The 21,445-nt window shown below is 37.0% G+C and overlaps 1 protein-coding gene across 2 annotated transcripts in view; it reads left to right on the top strand.

The window, feature by feature from the left end:
* Positions 1 to 21,445, top strand: part of LOC145243546 (ribosome-releasing factor 2, mitochondrial-like) — a 110,340-nt gene that overhangs the window by 10,047 nt on the left and 78,848 nt on the right. The window contains exon 1 of one of the 2 annotated variants that reach the window (XM_080106525.1): positions 8,610 to 8,761. The exons of the other annotated variant lie outside the window; for it this stretch is intronic. Coding sequence (XP_079962651.1) covers positions 8,689 to 8,761 — 73 coding nt within the window. The 5' untranslated portion in view covers positions 8,610 to 8,688. Of the gene's footprint in view, positions 1 to 8,609; positions 8,762 to 21,445 lie in introns of those variants that run through there. 2 annotated transcript variants of the gene reach the window in all.

Raw genomic sequence — 21,445 nt, 5'->3', positions numbered from 1 at the left:
ATGGCACCAAAAATACATCAGTACCCAAAATTTCATTTTTATTGATCAATGTTTTTAATTTTAAAGTATAAAATATATTTTTTAAAACTTCATCTTGCATTTTTTAATTTGTTAAACAATGTAGTTAATTTTAATTAAATTTAATCATATTGCGTGGGATATCTTTTATTATCTTATCGTATCTACGAGTGTAAGCATCCCCAGATGCGACATATCCTTGAGGCATCCTAAGATACATGTATCTTCCCCGCTCAGTTATGAAGGTGGTTCATGGTTGAGATTCTTTGTCTAAGAGAATCGAGTGGTATCCATCAACAGCGTCTAGGACTGTTTTCTTTGTTCTAGGTGGCACTTGCAGTGCCAACTGGAATGGCGACCCAGTATGGTGGGTTTCTCGCTTGCATTGAGAGTTAAGGTGTTGGTAATCTATTGTTCTCCTTGGATTACCATTCTTTTTGGCAGTTATTACCATAGTACTGCACCAATCAGTAGGCATACCCACGGGTACTGGAGCTATGATACCTTTTTCTACATCCTTCCAAAGGGCTTGTCTTACTGGTTCCTTGAAGTGGAAGGGTACAGGAATTGGGTTATGCCTGGCTTTAGGGATTGCTCCCTCTTTGAGGTGAATGTGGGCAGCTGGGCCGGACATGGCTGGAAATATCCCATCTTTGTTGAATGTCGTTTTGGCAAACTTTTCTAGGAGCCAGCTCTTAAGTTTGCCTATGTTATCTTCTGTTGCGGGAAAAGGGAGGTTTTTGGGGCGATTTGGCAATTGATCTACACACTTTTTAGACTCGGTGTCTACCTCTTCATGTACGTCTGCTAAAGGGTTTGGAAAATGTTTGTGCAATATTCCCACATCGATGCAGGCTGCTCTGCTGAGATAAAGCCGTTGTATGCCCTTGCATATGTAGAGGGCTTGTTTAGTTGTTTCCCCTCTGACCACAAACTCAACTGGTAGCCAACCCTGACACATGAGTGTGAAACCTCCAACTGTTCGTATGATCTTTCTTGATTGGATAAGACTAATCTCTGTGAGGCCCATTTTGATTAAATGCTTTGGTCCCCCAAGACAAATGGCGGCACCACTGTCGGGAAAAACCTTTAGCGTTGTACTACAACTCCTAGGGATATTGACAGCTCGTCTGGGATCTGGTTTTGGTGAGAATGGGATTACTGATGCATTTATTTCAGTTAACAGATCACCTTCTGTAGTCATAATGGTGCCCCTCATTTGATCGAATGTGATATGGGCCATGAGTGTATTCATGGGAGCTTCTTGGTCTTCAAAACTCTTTATCACTGCCGGGCGATATTTCTTTGTCCGGCACACTGCTGAGAAATGGTTAAGTTTCCTACAAGTGTTGCACATTTGATTCCATGCCGGACATGTTAAATGGCGGGCACTTGTCCTTGGAGTACCGTGTTGGTGACTACCGCAACCTATGCAGGTTTGACGGGGTTCTTTATCAGCAATGTTATCGTTGTGAGTAGCAGTAGAGCTAGTGCGAATATTGCCTCTGCTAGTCCGTACAGCACTGTGTTTTTTTTTTTTGCGATACATTGACATCCGGACTGTAGCTATGTCTGAGGTGTCAGTCATTGTGGTTTGGTCCCGTAGTGCAGACTCGAATGCCTCAGCATGACAAATATTTTGGTTGAGAGTTTTTAGCAACCCGGCTTTTGCCAGTAGATCGGTCTGAAGCGTATCATTCGATATGCCTTTGATAAATTGGTCCTTGATGTAAATGTCGGACAGGTCGTGATTGTAGTTGGGGCATGAGAAATTACAGTCTATGGCCGTGGACCTAAGACGAACAAGGTATTGTTGGATGGGTTCATCTTCATGCTGTGATATAGCTGCAAATGTCATCCGATGGACCATGGGATTTGATTTTTGAGTTACCAATGCTTCTGTCATCTCTAGCAGCTTGTCTGGGTTGGTGGTGAAGAACTTAGGGTACGTATTTATGATTGCGTTTTGAACGGATTCATCAGCACAACTGTATAACTGGGTATTGGCCTGAGAAGGTGGCATGTCCGTTATTCTGGTAAATACTTCCCAGTCAATCCGAAATTTTCTGAATTGTTGAGGGGTCATTTCGAGATGAAGTTGGGGAGCCCTGGCAGCTGGTGCCTTAGCATAGGTGGTCTGGGTAGCGGGCTCCTTGGCTTGTCGAAGGATAGACAGAGCTTCTCCCATTGTTGTGATTCCCAATTCTCTTAGCATGGCTCAATCCATTACTTGAAGGTTTTCTTTCTTCAGTTTTTCCTTCAAAAAAGTTGCAGCGTAGCTCTTGACGGAATCGGCAGCAATGCCTGCTTTGAGGAAATAGTCTTCCCAATCTTCTGTCTCGAATCCTGTTCGTAGCGCCATGTTGGATTGTGTAGTGGACTTTTGGTCAGCGTTCAAGTTGTGGATAACTTGACAAAGACTAAAGTTAATATTTATTTTATTTGATAAAATAAAATTACACAAATAAAAATGTGGCACAAGGCCGAAAAAGGGGGGTGTGGGTTAATGTTGACCTAACTAACATAACGTTAACTTAACTAGACTCTTTCACCAAAATACCAGAATCACTCTGTGGACATCCTACTTAAAACCCGAAAGTTACAAATATATATACATGATGTGGGGGGGTTGGGGATAAAAATCTTATTTACAAAATTGGATGAAAAATATACAATGCTAAAAGGTGGTTAGTAAAAAGAACCCCCTCACTACTAATTGTGGCGGATAAAAAGTTTTGCCAGTCGAAAAGATGTAGGTCCCACGAAAACTGACTTTATACAAACACAACAAAAATGGCCCACATCTCTGGCAAAACAGTTTATCCGTCACCTAAGGGGCCGGGATTGGGGGTTATCGAACCAAAAGTGGGAGGAGAAAAAAAAAAAAAAAAGGGACGCTGGGACAGGGAAAACCAAAAAAAAGGGGATTGGGGCGATGATAGCATGCATACTCTAGCTAAGTTAAAAATCGAACAAAAATGCCTAACTAGCCTACTCTAGGAGGTCCGATGCATGTCTATGTTTGATCAAGTTACCCAAAATCCTTAAAAAAACCTAAGCCACTCAAAAAAGAAATTCAAGATTAGCTCCACTTTACACAATCGCGAAACTTTCACCCACCTGTCGTTGAAATTCACAGGAGTGAGTTTCACCTTCTCCAGCTTAATTCGCATTTTCAATCGATATTTGAAAATGAGGACAAGCTGGGGAGCAGTGAAGGTCTCACCTCCGTAAACCTCCTTCTGTCGCGTCGTCCAAATCACGCCTCTCATAACTGCTAGTAAACACAGAAAAACATAGCGTTCTTCTTTCTTCATGGTCGGTGCCCAGTTGCAGCACGGGGAAACCGACTCCAGCACAAAAAACCGCTCGCTCAGCATGCGAACCGTGAAGCCTTCAACTAACTCACACAACGGTCGAACAATGGCGCAGTGGAAGAAAGCATGATCAAGGTCTTCCTCCCATTCTCCGCATCGGACACAATTGGGTGTCTCCGTAAAACCCGCTGCGTAAAGTCTTTTGCCGACCCAGAGGGCATTTCGTATTACCAGCCAGGTGAGCGATGCCTCGTAATTATCGAAGCAGCTCGACCCAGGCGCCCAAGGCCATATTAAGCGGCGCTCCTCCTTCGTAAAACCGAACTCCTCAATCTTTTCGTCTCGAACGGATCCCCTCACTAAGGCCCGATATAGCGCCTTGCGAGACAACAGCTGGGTGTCAGAGAGGCTTTCTTGGACCCGTAGAAGAAATCTCAAGGCCTGCCGACACTCGCGATAGAAAGGGCACTCGTTTCGGAACAACTTGTGTGCCTCCCCTCTAGCCGAATGCACACTCTCCAAAGCCTGAAAGGCTTTCTTAGTGTCTTCTATCCAGAAGACACCGTTTCCCTCACTTGGTGTACACATTCGATCCAGGTATATCAGCCTAAGAGTGTGTCTACGTATTTGCACACTAGGCATACCCAGACCGCCTTCAGACGGATGCAGGTAACAGACCTCCCGAGTAACCATGGCTTGCTTTCCGCGCCATAAGAATGCAAAAAGAGCACGCACCAGATCAACTAGTGTGGTCTCCGGGAGTGGAAGTACTGATAGACGGTAAAGGATCAGGGGGTAGATATGAGAATTGCATACCTCCGCCCGACCCTTCAAAGACAGATTTCTCAAGGCCCACAAATGAGATGCGACCTTGACCGCTTCCAATACCTCCGACCAATTTTTCTCCAGCTGGAGACCGGGGCCAAACCAGACGCCGAGTAGCTTGCATGGCCCATCAGTCCAACCAAAGGGTCCCTGAAGGGGCATACCCCTCCAGGCACCGATACGTAAGCCAATAGACTTAACGTAGTTAATTATGGCCCCTGTGACCTTGGCATACCGACTTGTTTCTATGTCAACGACTCTAATCTCGGCACTGCTCGTTACAAGCACAGTCACGTCGTCAGCATAGGCGGTATACTTTACCGGGGTAGAGCCACCTGGCAAAGTAATCCCGCGAAGGACCGGATTCACCCGAAGCTGGCGCAAATATGGCTCAAGCGCCAGCACATATAACATTGGGGATAACGGACAACCTTGACGGATCGATCTTGTTAACATGAAGGGTTTCGACCTCACCCCATTCACTTCTACCATAGCACCAGGGTTGGCATACAAGAGGCAAATCCAAGAGCGAAACTGGGGACCAAACCCAGCCGAGCGAAGAACAGCCCCTAGGTAACGATGGTCTACTCTGTCGAATGCTTTGGACTGATCTAAGTTGATCAGCGCGGCTTCTGTGTCGACTTTTTCTACGATCAAGCGTATCGTGTGCAAATTGTCTTGAATCGTCCGGCCCTTAACAGAACAAGTCTGTTCGGGACTTATTAGCCGGTGTAAGACAATCTGCAGACGATTTGCTAAGATCTTGGCCAAAATCTTTAACTCTGTGTTTAACATCGTTAAGGGCCGGAAATTACCTATCCCATCCCCTCCATTTTTATCTTTGCGTAACAATTTAATGATCCCCCTGGTAAAGTACTGAGGTATGCACCCGTTCCTAAACCAGGAGTTAAAAAGTACGGTCAGCAAAGGAATAAAAATGGGCGACAGCCTCAAATACACCTCGTAGGGCAGACCATCTATCCCAGGGGTCCTGTCTAGCCCGACCTGTTTCAAGGCCTCAATGACTTCTTCCTCTTTTATGCTACCTTCACACCTAGCTGCTTCGGTCGCCTCCAGGCGAGAAAAGTCGGCTAAATAGGTGTCAAACTGTTCAATAGTCAGACCGGGCTCCTTGGTAAAAAGTTCCTGAAAATGAGTCCGAAAACCCTCCAAGATTCCGTCGTTTGAAGTTACGGTTCGTCCGTCCGGCAATGTGACACTGGCGATGTGTCGATCTGCAGAACGTCGAAACTCCTCCGCACGCAATGACGCGGCCATGTTTGTTGCCTCGTTCGGCGCTCTTTTTAATCTAGCCCTAACTAATACTCCCTGGTCCTCCCTGTTATCCAAGGAGTCCAGTTCAGCCTTAACTACAGTATAGCTAGCACTATCCCCCTCCTCCACCGCCCTTTCTAATCTATCTTCTAGCGCCGCTTTCACTGCTCTAGAACTACGTTTGAGCCGGCGACTAAAATCAGCAGCGAAGGACCTAATGACTTTTTTAAGGTTGCCCCACCACTTATTCCCGATGATAGCCCCCGTCAATTCCCTCTGTATTGTTAGTAGAACCTGTTCCCGGAAGTCCTTCACATCGAACAACGACGTGTTGAACTTCCAGTAACTAGCCATCCTAGGTTTAACACTATCTAAGTTTACTCGAACCCGGACAAGCCTGTGGTCCGAATAAACTATACTATGAAAACTTGGACAGTCTAAAAGCCCTAAGTCGACTCTCCTAACTAAGAACCGATCGATGTAACTCGAAAGTTGCACCGAATCGGAGCCGCGTCTACCTGTCCAAGTCCATGCTAAATCCCCGGGTTTTTCGTTCCGAAATTTATCGACAAGATCAAACTTGTCGACAAAGTCTCGAAACGCTTTAGCATCCCGGTTCTGATTAGTATCCCTTCTGGTATTAACCCCGCGATCTAACTCGGGATCCAGGACCGCGTTCCAGTCTCCCGCTAAAACTAACCGTCGAGACGAATTCATGAAAGGCTCGATTCGCCGAAAAAAGGAAACTAGCTCAGCATGGTTATTGGGCGCATAAACCCCAATAAAACGAAATGCCACATCCTTTACGGTAACATCTAGAACGAGCAATCTTCCCTCTGGATCTGCATAAATAGGGTCACACGACGCATCAAGAGTGCGCTTAACTAGCCAGGTAACCCCCCTTGCATGGGTATCATAATGTGCTGAATAGAGCTGAAAGTCTCTAAGGAGCACACCCTGATAATCACTAGGAATGAAGTGAGTTTCCTGTATACAACAAATATCCACACCAAGGCGTTGAAGGTCGCGTGCAACTCGAAGTTTACGAGAGGCGTCTCTCAACCCTCGGACATTTAAACTAGCTAATCTTAAGGAAGCCATCTTGAGTTACTTAGGGTTGAGAAACCTAATCAAACATAGACGGTGTCAAGACACCGACAGCTGTCCCCAATGATCCAGTGGTCATCTCAGTGGTGATAGACCCGTCAGGGGACAGACCGCCGATGTCTAGGGGGAAGATTAGTTTAACTGCCCTATAAAGTGAAGGATGGAGTTTGATAGGGACCCGTCCAACACATCGTTTTCTAATTTCGATTAAATCGTTGTCGTTGAAATAGGCTGCTGGAGGATAAAGGTTGAAAGCAGAGTTTGCTTCCTCCAGCATAGTCCATAGTCCTTTGGCCTCCTCGCGTTTCCTGACAACTGTTAGTATATGGTTTGTTTTAAAATTTTCAGGGTTAGTAATGTCTTTTTTTTGGTATGATTTGAAAGCGAGGAGGTTTCTGTATTCTTTCCTGCTATGGGACTTCATTATGTTCTCTACTTCTGCCGTGATCTTGCACACATCCTTCCCATTAAAGAAGGGTTGTTTTTTTTTCCTTGGTTCAGTCTCTACAGAGGGGCTTCTATGTCTTTTCTTATCTGAGGGGGGAGGAGGGGGCATGTCTGTTTTCATTGGAGAAGGGGGAGGGGTGTTCTTGGGCGTGTTGTTTGGCGAGCAGAATGGTGACGGTTTGGGGGTCTTTTTGGAGGGAGAACCTAGAGATGTCATTTTGGTGTCTCTATGGGGCAGAGAAGCTTTAGTAAGGGGGGGGCTTTGCGAGGGATTTGCTTTTCTTTTGAGGTCGGTTTTTCAGGGAAAAGGGATTCAGGGAACTCTTTCTCCTCAGATTTTCTCCTTTTCTCATCAAGAGTCTCTTTTAGTTTAAGTAGGGTTTTGAATTTATTGCCCCCTGGGTCCTTACTTGTTCTAATTTCAATTTTCTCTTCTTTAGAGAGGGACTTAGCATAAGTCTTGGGTGGGGATTTTTTTGAAAGAGGGATGAGTGTCCAGTTGTCCTTTTTGGGGGATTGTTTCTCTGAATTAAAAGTCTTTTCAAACTCCTCAGGTGTGATTTCGTTTTTCTCTTCTGCTGGTGTCTGGGAATTGTCCTTAGGTTCTACATAACCTATTTTCCGGTCATTTGTAGGGATAATTTTTACAGCTGGCTTCCTTTTGGGGCATGTGTAAGTGAGATGGCCGACTTCCCCACATATCCAACATGCTGGTCTTCTGCCTGCGACCACGATTGGCAGCTTCTCTACACCAGCCTCCAGGTAGTATGGTATACGTAAAAATGCTTCTGCGTTAAGCAGAATGTCAAAAGTCCATACTCCATTATAATGGTCCTCCTCTATTCCGGTTATGTCCCCAAACTTAAGTAAGAAAGCGGCTAGGTATTCCCCGGGGACAGCACCTGGAACTTCAAAAATGGACACTGTAGTTCTTCGCCTTCCTAAGTATTCCATCCTCAGAACGTACTCATTGGTAATGATTTCTTTTTTTGTCATAGCTATGCATTCGTCTTCCGTCTTAAAAAGAGCTGCCCATGTGTTGTATCCTTTACATTTTGTAATTCGCTCAGCTCTTAAACCTGCTGATGCAATTAATTTGGTGACAACATCTTTCGTTGATCTTATTAATTTTTTTGTTTTGCGGTCTATTACAAATAGAGAAATAGTCCTCTTAGCAAACTCCTGTAACCGCGGTTGTTCCAACTTAATACCAGTTTCTGTCGTAAATTCAACGCATTTCTTTGCGTCTTCGACAAATTTTACCACGTCAATTTTTACTTTTGGTGGTTTTGTCCATCCACCTGATGCCTCATCTTCCTTCACCTCAACCGTCGGCACACAGCTGGCAGATGCCATGGCCGGCGTATAACAACAGGAGAGAAAGATAACAGTCCAAAAAAAAAATTTAAAAAAAGAGTCCGGTAATTGAAAAAGTGGTGCCGGGGGAAGAAGAAGATAAGCAATAACAAATTTAACAAGGTGATAACAAAATATTAACAATATAACGCGCAGAATAACAATATACGAACCAACAAATTTTTAACCATGTAACTCGAACGATGAAGTCGTAGTCAGACAAAGACTAAAGTTACTTCTCATGAAAGAGGAGAACTAGTTATGGCACAATGGGAGATTCCATTGTGCACACATGGGCCAGTCTATTCCTTGGATTGTGATTGGCTGAATAACCTGATTGGATATGCTTGTACATAAATACAAGCCCTCAGTCCAGCTCAATCTGATGTCTGTCTTGTGCATAAGCTGGACCCTTGGTAAGTGTTGCTGCTATTATTATTATTGTTGTTGTTGTTGTGTGTTATTGACTAACACAGTTCTTTTGATTATTCTACAGGTTACATCTTGATTAGTTACGTGATTATATTTTACCCATTTAAAGTTTGTGAAACATGTAAAAAAAAAAAAAAAAAAAAAAAAAAGCTTCTGCTAGGTACCGGTGATTACCTGGTTCAAGGATATTTGTACAGCTAAACGGCAAATCTGCCGAAAAGTCTGCGTAAGAAAATATAATTGTAATAAACATTTTTTTTTCTACTTCAGTTTAAAATACTGATTTCTCCTTTTGATTCTAATCGACAGGTGCTCAAAATAAAATGGCATCTGCATTTTCAGCGAAGTACCATTTGTTTATATTTACGTGATTATTGACAATGTAATCCTGTGATTTTAATTTAAATTAACCACGTTGTTTAATCGTAAAAAAGAAATAAAGCAAGATGAATTTTTAAAATGATTAAATGTGTTTTATTTTATGATTTAAAATTTTTATTGTATAATTTAAAACATTTAACTATACAAATAATATGTTGTTTAACAAATAAAAAAAAGAAATAATGAAAGATAAAGTTTTAAAATGATTAAATGTATTTTATTTTATAATTCAAAATTTAAAACATTGAACAATACAAATAAGATTTTGGTTTGATTTTACATTTTATATTGTTCTCGGATGCATATGATACGCGGAAACACTTCTTCCTGCGTCTCCACAAGAATTCAATATTTAACTTCATCTATCATTATTTCCTTTCGAGAACAAAACCAACATTTTCATTGTTCATTGTTTTTATTTTTAAACTTAAACATATTTAATCATTTTAAAACCTCATCTTACATTATTTCTTTTTTTTTTTTTATTTGTTAAGCAACGTGGTTAATTTTGATTAAATTTTAATCACAAGATTACATTTTCAATAATCATGTAAATATAAACAAACTTGTGCTTACGATATATATACTGGTGTCGACCAAACGTGTCCTTTTTTTTTTTTTTTGATAACAGGATTCGAGGCTATTTGTACAACTAAATGGCAAATCTGCCAAAACATGTTTTTAAATTTAAATTTTGAGCTATGCTCTCTTTTAAAACATTTGAAAATGTGGTCAATGTGCACTGAATGTCCAACCGTTTTTAACATGGGGAGGTTACGGATGTTTATCCCGAAAGGCATTTTCTTATTTTCGACCTCCCTATGTTAAAAACGGCTTCCGAAATAGTAGGCATCGCCAAATGAATGTGGAAAAAAAATATGCATGATTCTGTGACGTCAGGTTTGTGTTAACTATACAAACTATGGAAGAACAGAAACGATTTAATGATTTTTGAAAACCTTTGTTTGTCTTCAAGCTGCAATTAATAATCAATCTTTGTTATAATTTTGTTAGGTTTTAAGATTTACACAGTTTAATGATTAATAATATTAAACATTTGTATATTAAATGTGAAATACAGTTTTACTGAATGTTCATTTGGTTAAGTACAGGCTTCCATATTTTGTTCGGTAAAAAGAGACAAACAAAATATGAGGGTGGGGGCCTACAAAATGCTTAATTTTGTGCAATTATATTTTCAAATCGGTTTTAATCTGGTGATAAAATAGCTGACAAGAGCCATGTTTATATTAAAACTTAATATTTAAAAAAAAATTTAAACACAATTAAAAAATCTATGTTGTAACAGAACATTTTGAAAAAATGGAATTTTAATCGTTTTTATCTTTTAAAAATTAATTTTTAGGAAGTTTCTTTTTCTTGGCTTTTTCATTGCCCTGGATTCCAAAATGACTATGGATCCAGCAGAATTTGATACTTTTGTTTTGTGAAAGAGTATGTATTTTTTGTAATAGGTTGATGAGTAGCGGGTTATTTGTTTTGGTTCTTTTAAGGATTTGAGTACTGATAGGGAGTCTGAAAAAATTAAATGTGTTGTGGGTGAGGTCAATAATGAAGTCTAGTGCCAGGTCGTCTATAACTGTGACTTCGACACTAAAAATTGAAGCATAGTCTGGTAGTCGCTTCTATAAGGTAATGTTATTGGATATTACTCTGCATTCAGTTCTGTTGCTGTCTTTGGAACCATCTGTGTAGATATTCTGATGGTTTGGGTATTTTTCCTGAATGTTAAGAAGTTTTTCTTGATAGGTTAGTCGATGAGTTTGATTTTTTGAGAGCTTGTTTAGTTCAAAGATAATTTCAGGCTGTTTTAGTAGTCAGGATGGAAGACTTAGTTGGATTTCTGTAAAAGATGGAAATTCTCATAGTCGACCAGAACTTATGCATTTTGGGACCAGTCCAATTTTCAATTTTGTAAATCCTCTCCATCTGGCCCAAAATATACACCTATTTTCTGAGATGCAACCATAAATCGTACACTACATGAATCCTTGATGTAGCTTTCACAGTACCAGGATACCAGGAATCCTAATAAGCAACCACCAGTTGATGTTAATTTTTGTTATTTCTATTCTGTTGTTTAACTAAAAATTCAACTATGCAAACAAAAAGAAGAAATAAAACGGTAGTTTTTTTTTACTTTGTTTCCACCTTATTTAAAATGATTACTTTTCTAGGTTTAGGGTATGCTGAAAACGAATATCGCATTAAAATTTTCTGCAAATAAATAGTTTCTGGATATTAAGCAATGTCATTTTGTATGGCCATCTTAGTATGCGCGAGCGCAACCCCGAGAAACTATGTGCAAATGCGCGTACCAAGATGGCCACTAGCAATAACATAAGAAATGACATTATTTAATATCCGGAAAGCTACTTATTTGCAGAAAATTTAAATGAGATATTTGTTTTCAGCATATCCGAAAACATTAAAAGGTAGTCATTTTAAAGAAAAATATTAAGGTGGAAAAAAGGTAAAAATTTACAAAATGCATCACAATGAAATTCTTTATCGAACCGTCTAATTATTATTATTATTTAGATATCCTCAGTTAAAAAAAAAACAGGTTTGATTTACAGATTCAAAAAATGGTCTTGACAATGAATTAAAGATAAGATCAAATTTCATGATATCTTTTTTATTTAATTGTTAGGGGAAAGTACAGAATAGGTAATAAAACGTGTTTCCTTCCCCATGTTAAGAATGGGTTTCTAAATAATATATTATTTCAGCATGGTAGCATAAGTGCACAGTTACCTTTTATTTGTTAAATGTTTTTTTTTTGTTTTTTTACTACTAAAAAACACCTACCTTAAGTACAAGTAAGAAGTTATAAATAGCATGATAACAGAAACGCATGTACTTAGTACATTTTGTTGTTTTTTAACGATGTACTAAAAGTGTTAAAAATAACAAAATAGTATAGTTTGGAAATCAAATTTGAAAATAATTTTTTTAAATTGACAAACTCAGAATAAGAAATGAAACTGTTTTTTCTGCTTTCAAAACGAAAGCAGAAAAAAGTTTTTCATTGTTAAGAGAATACAAATGAAGCTCGCATAGCGAGTCGTTTTCCCTGTTAAGTGGATTTTAATTTCTATAAAAGATAACATTTTAAAGAAATTTCCGCACAATTAATAATTATCAAATATTTACATATTATACATGGAAATAATTCTGAAACTATTATCTATTTGGAAATGGATGAAATATACCGATTTATCTTATCAATTTTGGAATATCTTCATCAAGTTTGCTTGGTCGTAACTTTGCTTCCTGTGGTTGTAAAAATGTAAATCAAAGTCCAGTAAAGATGGACTTCTATGCTTATATAGCCTGTAAAATTTCAGCCATATCCAATCAAATTTCACCTCGTGCATGTGTATCCAAACATAACGTATAAAATGTAAACATTGAAAAAACAGTTTCCCTTTTTGTTGTCATCATTTTTTACCATTTTTTTTTCATTTTTAACTTGGAGCATAAAAATATTGAATGCATAAAAGCAAAATAAATTAACATCATTGGAATGATTATTCTATTCTCTTTCCAGCAATGTAATTCTTTTAAAAATTGACTCACAAATAAAAAAGATATGACTTGTTGAAGCAAATTAGGTATGTAATATTGCCGATGTCCACGAAAATACTGCATACGCTTGTAATGCTACTGAACTTAGTCATTTTATTTTATGCCTTGTTTACTGTGCACTCACGGAGGACCATGCATGCTTCACTTGTTCCATCCAACACATCCCTCATGGAAGACAATATGTATGCTATGTAAGGAAACTTTGTAAAACACAGCTTACAACCAAAAACAAGGTAACTGCCATTTCACTAAGCATGCATGTGACAACATACAACTTTGGCATTATTGACCACAAACAGACATTAACAGACTAAACACTAAAACTAGTAAAATGTTGATGCTATACAGAAACCAGTATCTATCTATATTTGCCCAGAGGAGGAGCAGGTATCGGTCTCTTACAAATTGACCATTAACATTATACAACTATTGTGAGCACCGAGCATTATCTGGTCAGCTCCCAGAATTCAAAATTCATGATGACAAGAGCCAGCACAACACAAAACAAGCCCCAAAAGTACACCAAAATTTTCCATTGCAAAAAATTGCATGAATAGGTCAACCAACAGTGTGCCAAGTATTTTTTGGATGAACTGACCAAGGAAGGCTCTTTAAACTAGCTAAAAATAGGTATCCCAAACTTGCCTTGTTTAGGTGCGAAAACTAGTAAATAAAGTAAAATTTCCCTTAACTTCAACTTGCGATATCTCGTTTATTTTTGGGTTATTTTGATATGGTTTTGATTTAAATAAAATTTAATCTTTTGTCTTTATAGATATATAATTCTTTTTCTTGTGTCTTTAATAGTTTTTTTTTTTCAGGATTTTTCAAGTTATGCCTCTAATTTTGGTAAATGTTGCTTTATTTTTTACACAAAAAAATGTTGATGTTTTTCAAATTTGTTGCGCTTCATATTGTGAGTCTCTAAGTATATAAAAATGGTATCATTTTAAAGAAAAAAGGTCACTTAATAACATGGTGAGATTATTAAAAGGTTATAAGTGGTTTTTCTAAAAAATAAAATCCAACTTGAAAACTTCAGTGAAAGAAACATGAAAGAAATTTTATAGTAAGAATTCCAAAAAAGGCATAGTTTTGTAGAGGAATATCTCCTCTTTAATAATCTGTTGGTGTCATGTTTATGGCCCCATAAATCAAGGAGCGCACACTAATAAAAGTTGGGGTACCTACAGAGATTTTCAACTTAATGCTAGAGAGACCAATTATCAACTGTCAGCTAGCCAGTAGCCACACAGCAGCACAACTACTGACTGACTGAACGGAAAAACATAAACAAACAACTCGTTTCACTATGGACTTACCAAAGTTCTTAGGTAGAGTTCGTTTTTTCTTTATTATTTAAAAGTTATAGAAAGATATTTTTTTAATTAATATTTTTAGAACGTCATTAAAAAAAATGAAAATTTACAATTTAAAAAATAATGCCAGTTTATTTTCTATAGCTTTTTTCAAACTTTCATATGTTCTTTCGTCGCTTTCTCCTTCGGTTACGGTTGGATAAACTTCAGCATTGTTAAATTATTTTAATTAAATTAATTAATAAAACCGTGTACAAAACATGTGGGACTGACGGAAACTTTTATTTTTTTCGGTTGGATAAACTTTAGCATTGTTAAATTATAAAACTTTTTATGTCAGCATTAACAGAAATTGTGACCGAACGCACATGTTTTTGTTTTTGATTTTCAATTCGCCAAACATGTCTAAATTTACGCTTTGTAGAAAAAAAACTGACTAAATATAAAAACTCAGTTCCAAGGCTATATATTAGCAAATATATTAAATTATTTTGTTCTAAAATTTTAAAATAATTACATAAAAACTTTTTATGTCAGCATTAACATAAATTATGACAGAACGCATATTAATTTTTTTTTTTTTTGTCGTCACCCGTACATACACTCATAAACAAAATATTCAGTAACTGACTTATGGCGATAAAATATACATGGATTCTTCCATCCAATTTAAAAATTGGATTTCATCAGAATCAGCTAGAGCAAGGCTGATTAGAACTACTGCGGATGTTCTTGGATGTTCTCGTGGAGACGATAAAAGTGGTTGCACAACTGAATGGCTGGCATTCTGCAGCAAAGAAGGGTACCAATCTCAAATCACAAGTTATCGGGCAAATAGGTTTAATTCTCTATTTGAAAATGCCCTGGCAATATATCACCATAAAGAGCACATAAAATTATTTTTATCTGTGTTTGCAACATCTTGCAATATGAAATTACAGAGTGTTTTGGCTGACATTTCTGATGAGAGACTACATTCCCTACTTGCTGCAGTTGGTTTGCTGAACATTAATTTGACCAAACCTTTCTGGAAACTTGTTAACAATATGTTGACTTCAACAGTAACAGTATGTTGATTTCCATCACTATATCAAGAAAATGGCTCTAAGTTTAGAATGCTGGATCAACAATCCCCAGTTGTTATTAAAATCTGACTGTAAAGGTGTATTTAATGGGGAATTCTTTGAGGAACGCAATGTGTCTCTCTGTATTAGTCTCACAGCCCCTGAACTTGTTTTAGAATGTTTGCGCAAGATACTCAGTAAGTTCCTCATTGTCACTAAGCACCAGTTGCATGACTTTTTAGAAGGAGGTGCTTTTGGAAAAGATGTAGATCAGGAGACGAGAGATGCCTTGAAGAGCTGCCTTTTAACAAATCTGTCAGGTGAGCATGCCTTTGGAGATTTAGATTTTAGCATGCAAACAAAACGACATGCATTACTACATAATCGATCATCTTCAAATATGCTTAAGCGCAATTGGACAACAGCTTGGTTGGAAGTAATACCATCAACAAAGAGGCAATCCATTCTGAGCATCTCCAGAAAACATGCAAAACATTTGCGACAAAAACATGCACAACAAGAAGCCCTTGTGAAACTTCGTGTCCAAGAAAAAATTGCACAAAATGAAAGATTAAAGAAGGAAAAAGAATGTCAAGCTGCTGCTGAGAAAGAGAGAATTATTAACTCTGTTATTAAGCATGGTGGTCCAGTGAAGTCTGATAAACAGATAAAAAAAAATTTCAGAAAGTGGTTTGGAAGCACTCAAAGACCAATTGAGATACCTCAAGGTTGTTTTAGGTGTCAAAATCAACACCGGTGGAAATAAAGTTCAACTGGGAGCTGCTCTCTCTGACTACTTGAAAAGAAATCCAATTGATTCATCTCCACCTCCACCAAAACAACAAAAAATGTCTTCCCTAAGTGAATCTGCTGAACATTCAGATAACTCCTGCAGTTGTGATAAAGATCCATCTTAGGATATCTTCAGTTATGAACATCAAGGACAATGGGTAGCTGTCTACTATGACACCAACTTTTACATTGGCCAAGTCATTGATATTATATCTGCATCCAGCGCTGTAGTAAAATTTTTAATGCAAACAAAAAGTAGAAAAGATTATTTTCGATGGCCTTTATCAGATGACATTGCACAAATAGTCAGCATTTGTCTACAGATGGGATTTTGAAGTAATGTCAGTTTCAAGTGATGGTAGGATTTGGAGGGTTCCTGAGATATCTACCATAGCAGAAGCCTATGAAAGAATTCTGAAAGAACATCGATAAGAAAGGAATTGTAGTAAGACCTAAAATATCTTTTTTACTTGTTTTTTAAGTTGAAAGTTTTTCAATGTTTAAAAAAAAAATGATTTGTGCCTTTTTTTTGTATAAAAAATTTCTAAATATTATTTCGTCGGTGCTTTTTTGGCGAGTTTAAATTTCCCAAAGTAAAAGTATTTCTGTGGCAAAAAGTTTTGTTATTAGAAACAAGGCAACCATTTTTTTTGAATTCCTCACCCCAAAATTAGTAAAGTTGCAAAGTTTCAAGCTTCTACCACTAATGGTTACAGTTTTATAGCAATTTCAGTAACGTATACTTTTGACTCATTTTTTTTACCTTTTTTGCCCTTTTTACAAAATTGCCTGTTTGACTGCTTTTACATGGTCCACAATTGAGTGGTTTTATCAATTTATAATTAAAAGAAAGAATTATCTTGATCTCTAATGTGTTTTGAATCATACTAAGAAGATTCAATACATTAGCTATTAAAATGAAATTGATATGAACAGTTAAAGTTGCATTTCCGTGTCGTATTTTCACTGTTTTTGCGTTGATAGAGGGATTTTGCCTAGTGTTTAAGTTGGTTTCCTCTAATATTTATTGCCTAAATTTGTATTAATTTTCATCTACTACAAGATGACATTACATTTATAAGGATTTTTCACTTGTTAGTAGCTTACATTTTTAGTTATAGACTATGAAATTTGGCTTCTCGGCCACGATAGCAAATTTCAACATTCCGACAAACTTTGAATGATCATAACTTGATGGCTAATTGACCTACCAAAATAAATTTGGTATTTTTGTAAATGGTTTACAAAAATCTACATGCCCACATTACTTTTTTTTAGATATGATAAAAATAAAATTTTAGTTTGGGATACCTACTAAAAAGAGAATTACTTCACTGTGATGAGGAAAGGATGATAATGACTACCCTAGATCAAGATTTGGGGCATTCCATGTCACATGTGTTACAGTTCGGGTTTCAGTGATAACATTTAAAATTTCCCTTATAATACTTTATTCTCTTTTCTTTTTGGTTTAGTCTGAAGGCATTATTCTTTCATGTAGTACATAAAAAATCATACCTATGACCATTTTTTTTAATCTTGTTTCTAGCGTCACGTGCATTACATTCAGACGGCAAGGATATTTTAAACATTGTTAAACAATGTATAAACTCTGTGAATTGTGTCTCTATTTTTTTTTTTTTTTTTTTTATAAAAATGTGTTTTTCTAAATTTTTATGGAGTCTTCTAATTATTACAATAGCCTTTTTAGTAAATTTTTACTTATTGGACCCCTGAGAATTAAAGTATTCGTCATGTGCGTTACCCTTGCGAAATCTCATTGATTTCCAAAGTTCTGTGAAGTGGGAAAATACTCAGATTTGGCAAACAAGAATAAATTATTCTCTTAATCTTAGTTTTTGTCCTAAGCAAATTGGTCATTTGGTTTGGATCGAACCATACCGTCCCTTAAAGTTCAGGCTTTATAGCATAAACAATTTTCATTGAAAAGATTTCAAACATGCACAGATAAAAACCTTTATTTTTTTCATGTATGTATCAAAAAAAAAAATCAAATAGTTTTTTTTTTGAAAACCGTTTGAACGAACGCATATTTATAAGAATTTTGAAGAAATCTTTTGAACAGCATTCATTTTTCCAGCAGCAGCAAGCACCAATAATCCACGTTGGTGACTTAGTGTAAAAAATCGACAAGGCCAGCTTAGTTTTCCATACGGTTGATAAAGAAATTTATTTTCTCAACATTTGAATATTTTAACTTGTGATGAAAAGAAAAATTTGACATTTTAATTTATTTATGTTTTCTTCGATAATTTATTTTTAACATTTAGACAAGGACTTATTTAAAATAAAAACATTTCATATCAAAAAAAGCTGAGAAGTACTCGTTACTAAATGCTGCTGTTTGAAATTATCGGCAAATAAAACAATGTATTACTTTTGTTATAAAATTTGAAATGAATGGATTATGTACTTTTTTTTTTTTTTTTTTTTTTTTTTTTTTTACATGTGGTCATCACTTATCAAGGCTCGGGGGCCACTCAGGGATATGGGTTATTGCGTGTACAGTAATCAATGAGATAGTATCGTAGTAATCGTTAGTATTGGAGATTTGATAGTGTCTTACTTAAGGGGGCAGTTTGTCAGGAATTTGTTTATGTTGACTACAACTTGGATGTCTTCAAAGACATCCAAGTTGTAGTCAGGTGGGAAACAAACAGAAGAGAGTTCCACAATTGTGCACTTCTGAGAAAGAAGCTCTGCTCATGGAATCTACGTTTGGATTTAGGCACAGATAAAGAGTGGGGAAAATTATTGACAGTATTTTCAGCCAGACGGGTGTTTCTCGTGAAAGATTGGCGAGGGGGGGGGGACGAGAGATTGGAGCTCAGACAACCACTTGCCATGGAAATAACGATAAAACAAAGACAAGCTTGCAACGTCTCTTCTGTGGGAGAGAGGCTGCAGGGAAGAGAAAAGGGCATCCCCCACCAAACTACGAAGTCTATTTTGTACTCTGTCAAGGCAGGATAGGCTGTTTTTAGCAGATCCTGCCCAGATGTGGCAGCAGTACTCCATCCTTGGACGTACTTGGCTTTTATAGAGATAGAGAATTGCATCAGTACTACCAACCTGGAAAGCAGTTTTTTCTTCACCCTTTGTCAGAAAAATCATTCATTGGAAATGAAGACTGAAGGACAAAAAAGGAGAAGCGAGAGTTACTGGAGTTGCTGATAACACATCCACATGCATTATCTACTCTCCATTGAGAAAAAAATAAATAAAATTAAAAAAAAAAAAAAAGGTGAGAAGGACTTATTAACATCTACTTAGTATAAGTCCGTTGCCCCGTTCCCGGCTTAGGATAGTACTTGAAGATAGTCTCTCCTCCCATGTTAATGCATTGTTACCTTTTGCCTTTATCTAGGTCGGGCTGGGATGTTAAACCGTTCCAGCTCCACCCCATAATAAATATGCTATAATGGAACTTTTATCAAGTTGAAAAAGTCTGATTATTTTTAACTCGTTTAAAAAGCTGGTTAAGAAGTAATACCTTTAGGGTTATGTATTAACTTTAGCTAGAAGTAATGCATACTTTAGAGGAAAAAAAAAAAAAGCTGCGTGTTTTTGAGTTCAGATAATATGCAAATATAATTTGGGAAATGTTCAATTTTATGGGAGGTTCTTTTTTTTTTCTCTCGTAAATATAAGAAAAAGTATTGGTTAATAATAGTATTTTTGACAAAAAAGATTTAGGAGAAAGAAAATAAGACAAATATTCAGGATTAAAGTCAAACCTGTGATAAGGAAAAAGAGAAAAAATAAAATTTTTATGCAAGTGTCGCTCGCATGCAGACGATATGGCTACCATCATGTAAATTCATAACAAAATGTCTGTTTACAAAGTGGTTTACAGCAATGAATTACATTTTTTAATTTTAATTTTTAATTATTTAGAAAACATTACAAGTGTGTGATTATAAAAACAAAATGTCTGTTGAATGAAGTTTCTATCTTGATTTATTTTGTACTAGAAAACCTCAACATTATGATGTTCTAAGATTTGAATGAAAAGTCACGTTTTGTTCAAATTTCATGGTTATATATATCTTAGTAATAACAAACGTAAGTTTTGCCACACAGAAGTAGAAAGTGTGAGCCACCTGACATCCAGTTGTAAGGTTTTGCTGAGGAAGGCTACTATACAGTGCGACATAATGGAGTGTGTAGATATCATGACGGGACCAGTTGAGTATTAAATGAAGTAGCAATATTACATGAAAAGTAAAAAAAAAGAGAATTAGTTAAATGAAAATTATATCAGATAAAACGAGAATTGAACTCTGTAGATAAGTTTTAAAGAACAATAGGTTTTAAATGTCCAGTTAAATTGTTCTTTTAAAATATTTTATAAATAAAATTTGGCTGGAAAATCTATTCATATTCTTAGAAAGAATGCATAATAAAAATATTGGTTAAAGAATTAACAAGTAGGTTAAATTCCTTTGTAAAACAAAGAATGGGAAATTTCCTGGTCTTCAGAAATGGTTTGAAAACGTGCAAACAGTACCTGTGGTACCATTCCAACAACTTCTGGAGGCTCCACGGAAGTCATCTTGTGTGAGTGTGTCAATGACCCCCATCACGACCTCTTTCATCTCCTCAATTGTCTCATAATGACAGTCTCTAAGGTTTTCCTTGAGCTTAGAGAATAACCAAAAGTCACAGAAAGCAAGGTCTGGACTATATAGAGGGTGAGGAACTGTCTTGATGCTCATCTTGGTCAAATAGTCTGTGACAAGGATGGAGTTGTGGACTGGTGCATTCACGCAAATCTTCCGCATCTTCAGTTCCTCATGAATAATTATGTATACAGTTCCTACACTGACATCAAATTGTACACATTGCCTCTATAGACACACGATGGTCTTTATTCATGAAATTCTTTATTTGGCCAATCAACTCTGGTGTTCTGGTTTCCTTATTCCTCTCACACCTCTCATAGACTCTCTGCCTTTCTTGAATCTCTTATGCCACTCAAAAACTGATATTTGAGTCATGCAAGATGGTCCAAAAGGAATCTGAAGCATTCCAAACATTTCCATGGCATTTTTTCCAAATTTAAAACCAAATTTTATTGCATATTGTTCGTCTAAAATATTCTCACGCCCAGATTGCATTTTTGGAATTCACCAACTGTGACAGACTTTCCAGGATGTATTCCAATTCCTGCTGTGGCTGTTCATTTGAACCTGAAATGTTCCATTGATTTCTGTCAGCTATATGCAGTACCAATATTTTGAAGACGGTCTGCTGTTGATTGTGTGCCTGTGCTGATGTTCCATTGATTCCTGTCAGCTATATGCAGTACCAATAGACCATGTTGGAAGATGCTGTAACAGAGATCTTGTCATCTTTTAGCATGATGTTGTACTAATATAATGCTTCCTTTATAGCACAGTTTTCTGGCTTCAATCTATTTTGTCGTTATTAGAGATTCATACACAATGGAATAAAAGTCAGATTCTCTACTCATCTA

Source organism: Euprymna scolopes, chromosome 22 (assembly GCF_053919585.1).
Source record: "Euprymna scolopes isolate OS-2025 chromosome 22, ASM5391958v1, whole genome shotgun sequence".
Taxonomy (NCBI): Eukaryota; Metazoa; Mollusca; class Cephalopoda; order Sepiida; family Sepiolidae; genus Euprymna; species Euprymna scolopes.
The sequence above is the reverse complement of the archived record's forward strand: the minus strand, read 5'-3'. Positions and strand labels throughout refer to the sequence as shown.